The sequence below is a fragment of the Oncorhynchus nerka genome, linkage group LG3 (assembly GCF_034236695.1).
Source record: "Oncorhynchus nerka isolate Pitt River linkage group LG3, Oner_Uvic_2.0, whole genome shotgun sequence".
NCBI classification, from domain to species: Eukaryota; Metazoa; Chordata; class Actinopteri; order Salmoniformes; family Salmonidae; genus Oncorhynchus; species Oncorhynchus nerka.
In genome coordinates, this window is record NC_088398.1 from 67,900,784 (window position 1) to 67,913,219 (window position 12,436).

General features: G+C 45.9%; 1 protein-coding gene across 2 annotated transcripts in view; it reads left to right on the forward strand.

Moving 5' to 3' along the window:
• The window catches only part of LOC115112606 (collagen alpha-2(IV) chain-like), a 142,994-nt gene that overhangs the window by 59,629 nt on the left and 70,929 nt on the right, over positions 1–12,436 (forward strand). For both annotated transcript variants that reach the window (XM_029639655.2, XM_029639656.2), the window contains exon 4: positions 7,047–7,127. In XM_029639655.2, the coding sequence (XP_029495515.1) occupies positions 7,047–7,127 (81 nt within the window). The remainder of the gene's footprint in view (positions 1–7,046; positions 7,128–12,436) is intronic.

The following is a 12,436-nucleotide window of genomic DNA, read 5'->3' on the forward strand; positions in this document are numbered from 1 at the left end:
TTGTTTATTCCATGTGTAACTCTGTGTTGTTTTGTGTCGAACTGCTTTGCTTTATCTTGGCCAGGTCGCAGTTGTAAATGAGAACTTGTTCTCAACTGGCCTACCTGGTTAAATAAAGGTGTTCTCAACTAGCCTACCTGGTTAAATAAAGGTGTTCTCAACTAGCCTACCTGGTTAAATAAAGGTGTTCTCAACTAGCCTACCTGGTTAAATAAAGGTGTTCTCAACTAGCCTACCTGGTTAAATAAAGGTGTTCTCAACTAGCCTACCTGGTTAAATAAAGGTGTTCTCAACTAGCCTACCTGGTTAAATAAAGGTGTTCTCAACTAGCCTACCTGGTTAAATAAAGGTGAAATAAATAAATACAAATAAAAAGGGAGGGATTTCTCAGCCTGCACTAATGGCATTAATAATGTAGTGATAGACATGGTGTGTGTGTGTGTGTGTGTGTGTGTGTGTGTGTGTGTGTGTGTGTGTGTGTGTGTGTGTGTGCGTGCGTGCATGCGCGGGTGTGTGCGTGCGGGTGTGTGCGTGCGGGTGTTATCTACACAGTGGGACATTCTATAGGAGTTGATGAATGGGTTAGGGAGTGTAGTCATAAAGACGAGGGAGGCAGCATTCTACTAACTCACAGCCTTCTTCATTAAGGTAGACATTTATCTTACAGTAACCGCCCACTGAGACCACCTATAGACAGAGACCAACTATAGACAGATAGACACACACACACACACATACACACATACACACACCACCTCACTGAAGTCTCTCATTTCATTCAAGAAAAACAGAAACAGACTCTCAGACACTTAAACAGCCGTAACCTCTCTAACCTTTCATTGAGGCGGAATGATGTTGTCATGGGGATAAGGGGCATTATGTTATCATGTTGCTGTTTATTTCCTAGGCAGCAGCAGATGTCTGCTAGCTCGAACTCTGTCATTACTGTCATCAGTGTCCTGATGTGAACAGGCTGTCTCAGTCTCCCCACTGGAACAAGGCAGGGACATATGCTCTGGGGGTCTGTGGGGGTTGTGCAATCCTTAGTGAGTAAACATGTAGAAATAGAACGGGATGTACACAGACAGAGGGGTCTCCATTCTGGGCTAGGGAGTTCTCTCTTGGTGGTGAATCAGCAATCGTCTGGTCCCAAGACAGATACACTAACCACAGTCCCCAAGCAGTATGCTTCTCTCCTGGAAGGGTTTGCAGCATGCTTACCAGGGGTAGCTTAGCTGCAATACTTCAAAATGTCACAGTAATAATGAAGAAAGAAGTGAATAATAATTTGACCTGGGGGAAGATGCAGTATGAGACCTGGATAAACTAAGATATTTCCTCCTGATCTCTCTCCCACTCTTTGGTACAGTGTTTCCTGTTAAAGTAGACTTTAGCTCACAACTCTTCATGAGAACACTAGTGCATGGTAAGAGACAGTAAATCATCATGTGTTACACTTTAATGGGAAGAGATCATTGGTGCCGGTTTCAGGGGAAGTTAGACTTTACAGGAAACAAAGCCGTTAACTTTGGCAGTTCCTCCTATGAAGCTGCTCTTAACGCTTCTCTGGGTGAGTTACGATGGGCGTCCTCTCCACCACTAGACATGTTTACATCCAAGAAGTCGTATGCATGTCCCCAAAAAATATGTTACAGTTTGGGAACAATGTGTGGTTCTGTGTGTGTGTATTTCTTTTTTTACATTTTTTATTTAACCTTTAAGTCAGTTAAGAACTAATTCTTATTTACAACGATGGCCTAGGAACAGTGGGTTAACTGCCTTGTTCAGTGTCAGAATAACAGATTTTTACCTTGTCAGATCAGGTATTTGATCTAGCAACCTTTCTGTTACTAGTCCAACACTCTAACCACTAGGCTACCTGCCGCCCCAGACACTCTTTTTCATCATTGGTTAGATCCCCCTTTACGTCTGTCTGTTTGTTTATCATTGTGGTCAACGCTGTCTGGAATATTCTGGATTCAGAAATGTGGGAAAGTTTTTCATTTTCTTTTCTTTTGCTCTTTTGTCGGGGTCATGCTCTTTAGACAATTAGATATCGCACGGGCAAAACATAGTCCACTACAGTTCTGGATTTAAGTGCCACAAACCTGCAATTCACGTGGTTTCAATGTGAGTGTGCATGCATGTTTTCTGATCAGACAGCCCACGGAGAGTAGATGGTTGTGACCACAAAGGGTCTGATGGACCACAAAGTCTAGCTTGCTCTGAGCACGACACGTGATAGATAATTAACATTGGATGGTCACAGAGGAAACTAGAAAAGTGCTGTTTCAAACAGGAAAAGATTACACAGTCTGGTTTATTGGAGTCTATGTGATGCTTGTCATGTTGGGTTTCCTAGAAACATACAGTGTATGCACTGAAACTATAGCTCAGCCTTTCACTATAGCAGTCCCAGACTGTCCAATGCATTTAGATCAGGGGAGGAAGTATTTAACATACATTTCAATTCATCATGTGAATATTTACATGCTAATATTCACGTATACTCCATCTCCGGCCTCTGGGTCATCAGGCTGCTGATTAACCCGCACACCTGTCACCATCGTCTCGTGCACCTGCACCTCATGACACCTGGACTCCATCACCTCCTTGATTACCTTCCCTATATCTGTCACTCCCCTTGGTTCTTTCCTCAGGTGTTATTGACTCTGTTTCCATGTCGGTGTGTTGTTTGTGGTCCGTGTTCATTGTTGCCTTTATTTATTAAAACACTCACTCCCTGAACTTGCTTCCCAACTCTCAGGGCGCTCGTTACAGTCCCAGTGTTGACCATGACACTGTTGAGACCCCCGACGGGGTCCTCTGGCCCAACGGCTTTGAATGCTGTAGGAGTAGGATAAATGTTAATATATCAGATGCTTGTCGCTGAGCCAAAAGCCTTAGCTGTGGTGTTGGGCATGTGGGTGGTCTGGTCTGGTGTGATCAACTGTTCAGAGAGAACATTCTAGAAGGGTGTCTGGGACCGCCTAGAGCATTGTCCTACATACCTGGTTCTGGACAGCTGCAGCTTTGGTCCCAACCCAATCAACTTATCCTTAAGCATGTCATTAAATAGCTGAGTCAAGAGTGTTAATTTTGGGCTGGGACAAAAGCCTCCACACTCCGTACTCCCCACAGGACCAGGAGCGGGGAAGTGTGGGTAGAGAGAACGAATGTAAAGAAAATGAAATACCTCTGCCATGTGTGTTAACTCCTTAACTTGGTTCTCGTGAACTCATTCATTCAGTCGACCTTTGACCTCTGGTTATCCCTGTAGCATGTCTCCAAATAGGAAAAACAACAAACCAGGGTTATGTTTCTTCAGATGATGTGAATAGTTCTGAAAATGTAACTAACACGTGCAATCAACTAACCATTGACCTCATGGACAGGGCCATGTTATAAGCCTCCAAAGTGCCAGAAGACCTCAATCCCTATTCTCCACCAATGAAACCCCTGGCCTCTCCTTGACAAGCCTCAGGCTCTCTCTATGTGATGATGGATGTTAAGGTGATTAGTGTAGCAGACCTGGAAGAGGTGATGTTGGAAAGAGCAGGTTGTTGTGATGGTGGTGGGTGGGGGCAGGATATACTGTAACACAATACCATAGTCTTCAGCTGAAATAGTCATCAACTATTTTAGGCGCCAAACTGCAAAAACAAATGGATTCTACGTGTCGTGTTTTTGTCCTTTTTTGGAGGGGAGCATATTTGTTCTATGTGTCTGTCCAGAGGTGATGTGTCCTATTGTGTAGCTGGTGGGGTTTCCAGTCCACTGTCCAGTCGATACCTCTGTGATGTCACACCTCAGCAGGAGTACATCCCAATAGTCTGACATGGCTTCCTCACCTTATCCTCTCCTGTACAGTGCTAGAACACATGCTGTGTGGAAGCAATATGGAGGACGCCTGTTGACTACCAGATTCTCTTTCACCTGTCCAGTTCTGTAATGTCAATGCAGATTGAGGAAAAGCGGACAAAGTAGTGGAAGCTACTTTAGGTTATTATGATGTCAAAAGGAAGTGCAATTTAGACTTGAATGAGACTGTCTCAAGTCAAGTCTTCACTATACCCTTCAGCAGTCAGTCAGTCTGGGCTGCCCCTCCCCACTGCATGCCTGTACTGAAGATCTACAGTCTGCTAAAGATGGGTTGCCTTTAGATCCAGAGATCCCCAGAGATCTACAGTCTGCTAAAGATGGGTCGCCTTTAGATCCAGAGCTCCCCAGAGATCTACAGTCTGCTACAGATGGGTCACCTTTAGATCCAGAGATCCCCAGAGATCTACAGTCTGCTAAAGATGGGTCGCCTTTAGATCCAGAGATCTACAGTCTGCTAAAGATGGGTTGCCTTTAGATCCAGAGATCCCCAGAGATCTACAGTCTGCTAAAGATGGGTCGCCTTTAGATCCAGAGATCCCCAGAGATCTACAGTCTGCTAAAGATGGGTTGCCTTTAGATCCAGAGATCCCCAGAGATCTACAGTCTGCTAAAGATGGGTCGCCTTTAGATCCAGAGATCCCCAGAGAACTACAGTCTGCTAAAGATGGGTCGCCTTTAGATCCAGAGATCCCCAGAGATCTACAGTCTGCTACAGATGGGTCGCCTTTAGATCCAGAGATCCCCAGAGATCTACAGTCTGCTAAAGATGGGTCGCCTTTAGATCCAGAGATCCCCAGAGATCTACAGTCCGCTAAAGATGGGTCGCCTTTAGATCCAGAGATCCCCAGATATCTACAGTCTGCTAAAGATGGGTCGCCTTTAGATCCAGAGATCCCCAGAGATCTACAGTCTGCTAAAGATGGGTCGCCTTTAGATCCAGAGATCCCCAGAGAACTACAGTCTGCTAAAGATGGGTCGCCTTTAGATCCAGAGATCCCCAGAGATCTACAGTCTGCTACAGATGGGTCGCCTTTAGATCCAGAGATCCCCAGAGATCTACAGTCTGCTAAAGATGGGTCGCCTTTAGATCCAGAGATCCCCAGAGATCTACAGTCCGCTAAAGATGGGTCGCCTTTAGATCCAGAGATCCCCAGATATCTACAGTCTGCTAAAGATGGGTCGCCTTTAGATCCAGAGATCCCCAGAGATCTACAGTCTGCTAAAGATGGGTCGCCTTTAGATCCAGAGATCCCCAGAGATCTACAGTCTGCTACAGATGGGTCACCTTTAGATCCAGAGATCCCCAGATATCTACAGTCTGCTAAAGATGGGTCGCCTTTAGATCCAGAGATCCCCAGAGATCTACAGTCTGCTAAAGATGGGTCGCCTTTAGATCCAGAGATCCCCAGAGATCTACAGTCTGCTAAAGATGGGTCGCCTTTAGATCCAGAGATCCCCAGAGATCTACAGTCTGCTAAAGATGGGTCGCCTTTAGATCCAGAGATCCCCAGAGATCTACAGTCTGCTAAAGATGGGTCGCCTTTAGATCCAGAGATCCCCAGAGATCTACAGTCTGCTAAAGATGGGTCGCCTTTAGATCCAGAGATCCCCAGAGATCTACAGTCTGCTAAAGATGGGTCGCCTTTAGATCCAGAGATCTACAGTCTGCTAAAGATGGGTCGCCTTTAGATCCAGAGATCCCCAGAGATCTACAGTCTGCTAAAGATGGGTCGCCTTTAGATCCAGAGATCCCCAGAGATCTACAGTCCACTACAGATGGGTCGCCTTTAGATCCAGAGATCTACAGTCTGCTACAGATGGGTCGCCTTTAGATCCAGAGATCCCCAGAGATCTACATCCAGTTAGGGAGGGAATTGAGCCCCAGGCATTCCATAGGGGAAGGGAAGAAGGTCCTTTGTGGTGGGGAAGATAGGGGATCATGAAAGGACATCGTCTACAGGGTGAAAGACTCTCTTTGTGAACCCGGGGAGGGTCTCAATGTGCTCTTTGGCAGATCTGCGCCCAACACGTCGTATAAGGAGGGAGAATTTCTACGATTCCTAATCTGCCACTTTGTCACGCTGAGAACATAAAGTAACCGGTTGGAACATTTTGGGAGTTTTCTGCGGGGGAGGGGTGGGGGGTTGGGGGATCGGGTTTGGCAAATGCTGTCTAAGCAGGCGCTGGTATGACTGTGGAGATGGGGAGTTAAGAGGACACAGTCCAATGACGTCATAAAATAAACCAGCCTTGGAGACTCCTTACATGTCACCTATAGACTGACAGTCTCAGATATATAGGCTGAGTCGCTCGTTCAATGCACTCAATTCTCTGATAGGGAAACAGTTTGGGCAGGTTTTCCAGGGAGTGTTTGCTTTCCTTTCATTGCTGTTCACTGTCAGGCTCAGCTGTTGAAACTGACGACCCATCTTTAGCAGTCTGGATGTCCATACTGTCTGTCTGTCCAGTCTGTCTGTCCAGTCTGTCTGTCTGTCTCTCCAGTCTGTCTGTCTGTCCAGTCTGTCTGTCTGTCTCTCCAGTCTGTCTGTCTGTCCAGTCTGTCTGTCTGTCCAGTCTGTCTGTCTGTCTGTCTCTCCAGTCTGTCTGGATGTCCTGTCTGTCTGTCTGTCTGTCTGTCTGTCTGTCTGTCTGTCTGTCTGTCTGTCTGTCTGTCTGTCTGTCTGTCTGTCTGTCTGTCTGTCCAGTCTGTCTGTCTGTCCTGTCTGTCTGTCCAGTCTGTCTGTCTGGCCAGTCTGTCTGGATGTCCAGGGGTGTTAATGGCTGAAATGAGTCAGACGAACCACATTGGAACAACCATTTAGCACACAGACCACCATACAGATCATATCCTCTGACAGTACCCGAATTATCACACTCAGTCATGCAATGACCCCACAGTCATGAACAACTGCTATAGACACGCGGTCTGTTATATACATATTATATTCACAGCACGGCAGATCCCGAGTATATAGGCTACTGTGTATAATTAAGCTACATGCGTTTTCAACTACACACATGCATATCCCATGTGCCACCTGTAAGCTACACATGAACATATTACAGTATGTCTATGGGTTATTGCTGTTTATCCATGCATGTGGTGAGTTCCCATGACATTGTTTTGTTGTCTCTAACCCAGTTCTCTGTGTTGTGTTCTCCAGGGTGGAAAGAAGCACAATGGGCCATGTGGAGGGAGAGACTGCAGCGGAGGGTGTCAATGCTTCCCTGAGAAAGGTGCCAGAGTAAGTCCTATTCTGTCCATTGTTCTGCTGTCTAACCCCTACACAACACAATCTCCATCTCTAGTCAACCCTCCATAACGCTATACCACAGGTGGCTGGTGGTACCTTCATTGGGGAGGAGGGGCTCATAATAATGTCTGGAACCGAAAACATGGACTGGTATCGAACACATCAAACACATGGTTTCCATGTGTTTTATCAGTTCTATTCACTCTATTCCAGCCATTATTATGAGCCGTCCTCCCCTCACCAGCCTCCTGTGCTCTACACTTCTAAATGAGGTATTTCTATTGACTATAGAGGAGGTGTGAAAGCACCATAACAATGCAACAATAATAGAAAGACTACTTGAAGCGATACCCAACCAGACCTTCGTCAAACACGGACCATTTGAATTCAGATCTATTACAGTTTGACTCCCAGTATATCTACCAATGGGCTGTTTCCCAACCCCTTTGTCTCACATCTTTATCCTCCTATCACACATGCTGTTAACAGGGTCAGGACCCTATTAGTAAAAGGGAAGAGAGGTGAGAGGAGAGAGGAGAGACGGGGAGAGTTGGGAAGGAGAGAGATGGAGAGTTTGGAAGGAGAGGGGGAGAGTGGGGAAGGAGAGGGAGGAGAGTGGGGAAGGAGAGAGGGGGAGAAAGGGGAAGGAGAGAGGAGGAGAGTGGGGGAAGGAGAGAGGGGAAAGGAGAGAGGAGGAGAGTGGGGGAGGAGAGAGGAGGAGAGTGGGGAAGGAGAGAGGAGGAGAGAGGGGAGAGAGGGGAAGGAGAGAGGAGGAGAGTGGAGGAGAGGGAGAGGGGGAAGGAGAGAGGAGGAGAGTGGGGGAGGAGAGAGGAGGAGAGTGGGGAAGGAGAGGGAGGAGAGAGGGAAGGAGAGAGGGAGGAGAGTGGGGAAGGAGAGAGGGGAAGGAGAGTGGGGAAGGAGAGAGGAGGAGAGAGGGGAAGGAGAGAGGAGGAGAGTGGGGAAGGAGAGAGGGAGAGAGAGATTATCAGGTTGATAATGAGATAATGAGCCAGGGGGGGGGCTGCACAATGAACCAGCAAGTGGACAGGATCTGTAAGAGGAACCAGTTAGTGAGCAGGGATATAGTCTTGGTGGTGGGTGTTATCACTTAAATTAAGTTTGTTAACCCTAGCAGCACTTCTGAATGTAGGTTGCGCGTGAATAAAAACTCCAACTGTTGGATCTCCTAACTAAGTCTGGAATTACACATCACTTTGCAAGCCTGATGTCGCCTGTAGGAAATAATTCAACAACCCTGTCACGAAGACATACAGTCAGGGGTGTTAACTCTACAATTGACTCAAAATGACAAGAAATATGCAAATTAGGCTTTAAACCATATACTGTGAAAACAACACCCAAAATGATTTGCTGTAACACTAAAGGTGTTAATTTCTTACACTGAGAAAGTGTAACAGCGTCACCACGAATCAAAGTGAGTCCAGTTTACTTTAAGTGTAATATATTACACTGTAGGTGTTGCAAACACCACAATCACGTTCCTAAGAACACTTTAATAGTTAAATGGGGAACACTGCAACATAGTACAATTTTAACACTTTCAAAAGTGTTATTTTAACACCAGTACAGTAGGACTCATACTGTATGTTCACTGAAAATAGTGTACATTTCACACTTATAGAGTTAAATGGGGAACTCTGAACTCTGGGAACTCTGCAGTCCAATCTTTAACACTTTCAAACATGTTATTTGAACTAATTAGCTCTCAGTCTCACGTCATCCATGTTTCTCAAACGTCAAATTTAACATTGTTTATGATTAAATGTAGGCATTAACTCTGATATCTTAAGGTTAGGCATTAACGGTTGACGTTTGGGATAGGCTTAAAACAAAATAAAAAAATACACTTTTTATCGCTGGATTTGAACATGCAACCTTTGGGGAACCAGAAGCAGATGCTTACGTCTATCCGCCATCCCCGTCCACAACACTGTAGCAAACCAAAGCCTACTCGAAGGTAACAGCACTCACTGTTGCCCCTAGTGTCCGGTTCCCACGTCATCTCCCAACTTCCTCAGGATGGACGTTGAATGCTGACTTGTAACACAGGTGAGCTAGCTGATTTTAACACCAGTACAGTGGGACTCATATGTTCCTGAAAATAGTGTACATTCAGGCCACCCGGGAGACCCTGGGTTCGCGCTCTGTCGCAGTGGTCTAGGGCACTGTGCCACCAGAGACTCTGGGTTCGCGCTCTGTCACAGCCGGCCGCGACCGGGAGGTTCGTGGGGCGACGCACAATTGGCCTAGCGTTGTCCGGGTTAGGGAGGGCTTGGCTGGTTTGGCTGGTAGGGATATCCTTGTCTCATCGTGCACTAGCGACTCCTGTGGCGGGCCTGGCGCAGTGCACGCTAACCAACCGCTCCTGGTTGGGTTGTGTATCGGAGGACGCATGGCTTTCGACCTTTGTCTCTCCCGAGCCTGTACAGGAGTTGTAGCGATGAGACAAGATAGTAACTACTAACAATTGGATACCATGAAATTTCGGAGAAAAGGGGGTAAAATTCAAGAAAATAGTATACATTCTACACTTTCAGATTTAAATGTACACCATTGATTTTGCTGTGTAGGTATGTCTGATTACTGAGAGAGTGACAGGTGTCAAACCAATAATATGAGAATAGTTGTATTCTAATAGAGCTCTTGTTACAGTGCAAGCTCAAACTCAGACAAAGGGGCCAGTTTGGTTCTTTCTGCTCATCTTCAAAGTATTCTCATAGGAACTGTTAACGCCTCAGTACAGACTGTACAGTCGTGGCTAAAAGTTTTGAGAATGACACAAATATACATTTTCACAAAGTTTGCTGCTTCAGTGTCTTTAGATATTTTTGCCAGATGTTACTATGGAATACTGAAGTATAATTACAAGCCTTTCATAAGTGTCAAAGGCTGTTATATACAATTACATGAAGTTGATGCAAAGAGTCAATATTTGCAGTGTTGACACTTCTTTTTCAAGTCCTCTGCAATCCGCTCTGGCATGCTGTCAATTAACTTCTGGGCCACATCCTGACTGATGGCAGCCCATTCTTGCATAATCAATGCTTGGAGTTTGTCAGAATTTGTGGGTTTTTGTTTGTCCACCCACCTCTTGAGGATTGACCACAAGTTCTCAATGGGATTAAGGTCTGGGGAGTTTCCTGGCCATGGACACAAAATATCAATGTTTTGTTCCCCGAGCCACTTAGTTCTCACTTTTGTCTTATGGCAAGGTGCTCCATCATGCTGGAAAATGCATTGTTCGTCGCCAAACTGTTCCTGGATGGTTGGGAGAAGTTGCTCTCGGAGGATGTGTTGGTACCATTCTTTATTCATGGCTGTGTTCTTAGGCAAAATTGTGAGTCAGCCCCACTCCCTTGGCTGAGAAACAACCCCACACATGAATGGTCTCAGGAGGCTTTACTGTTGGCATGACACAGGACTGATGGTAGCGCTCACCTTGTCTTCTCCGGGACAAGATTTTTTACAGATGCCCCAAACAATTGGAAAGGGGATTCATCAGAGAAAATTACTTTACCCCAGTCCTCAGCAGTCCAATCCCTATACCTTTTGCAGAATATCAGTCTGTCCCTGATGTTTTTCCTGGAGAGAAGTGGCTTCTTTGCTGCCCTTCTTGACACCAGGCCATCCTCCAAAAGTCTTTGCCTCACTGTGCGTGCAGATGCACTCACACCTGCCTGCTGCCGTTCCTGAGCAAGCTCTGTACTGGTGGTGCCCCGATCCCGCAGCTGAATCAACTTTAGGAGACGGTCCTGGCTCTTGCTGGACTTTCTTGGGTAACCTGAAGCCTTCTTCACAACAATTGAACCACTCTCCTTGAAGTTCTTGATGATCGATAAATGGTTGATTTAGGTGCAATCTTACTGGCAGCAATATCCCTGCCTGTGAAGCCCTTTTTGTGCAAAGCAATGATGACGGCACATGTTTATTTGCAGGTAACCATGGTTGACAGAGGAAGAACAATGATTCCAAGCACCACCCTCCTTTTGAAGCTTCCAGTCTGTTATTCGAACTCAATCAGCATAACAGAGTGATCTCCAGGCTAGTTCTCGTCAACACTCACACCTGTGTTTACGAGAGAATCACTGACATGATGTCAGCTGGTCTTTTTGTTGCAGGGCTGAAATGCAGTGGAAATGTTTTTTTTGTGTGATTCAGTTCACTTGCATGGCATAGAGGGACTTTGCAATGAATTGCAATTCATCTGATCACTCTTCATAACATTCCGGAGTATATGCAAATTGCCATCATACAAACTGAGGCAGCAGACTCAAAACTTTTGGCCACGACTGTATGTGACGTTCTAACCACAAGGACATAGTTATTCAGTTCTTAATGCACACAGCCAATGATAATAAGACTTTGTCAGTGAGTTAAAAAAAATAAAAGAATGTGGCTTGAGGGAATTGTACTCTAACCCGGCTGTGTTGGGACTTGGGAATTTACCTGGTCGACAATACAGTGTATGGAACATCTGACCTCTACAGTCACCATGGTTACAGGAAACCCCACAAGGAGTGGTGGAGTTGAAAGAGACAGGAAGAACATTCAACAGCTTTAAGGATGCGAAGGCCTTGTGAGTCAGACCATCAACGCTATCTCCTTCCTCCCTCCTCTCGCTCTGTCTCTCACGCTCTGTCTCTCTATCTGTGTCTCTCTCTCTCTCTCTCTTTCTCTCTCCTTCAATTCAATTCAAGGGGCTTCATCTCTCTCTCTCTCTCACTCTATCTCATCTGGATAGAGAGGGGTAAGAGTCTTGATTTCTCCCTTGTTGGCACCTTGGCATGTTGTTCCCGTGACATTTGTTCCAGCAAACAAAATGCAAAGAACGAAAAATTGTTGGGTCTCTACCACCATTCTCACTCCCTCACATTCACACTCCCTATTCTCACTCCCTCACATTCACACTCCCTATTCTCACTCCCTCACATTCTCACTCCCTATTCTCACTCTCTCACATTCTCACTCCCTTACATTCACACTCCCTATTCTCACTCCCTCACATTCATACTCCCTCACATTCACACTCCATATTCTCACTCCCTCACATTCTCACTCCCTTACATTCACACTCCCTATTCTCACTCCCTCACATTCACACTCCCTATTCTCACTCCCTCACATTCACACTCCCTATTCTCACTCCCTCACATTCACACTCCCTATTCTCACTCCCTCACATTCACACTCCCTCACATTCACACTCCCTATTCTCACGCCCTCACATTCACACTCCCTATTCTCACTCCCTCACATTCACACTCCCTATTCTCACTCCC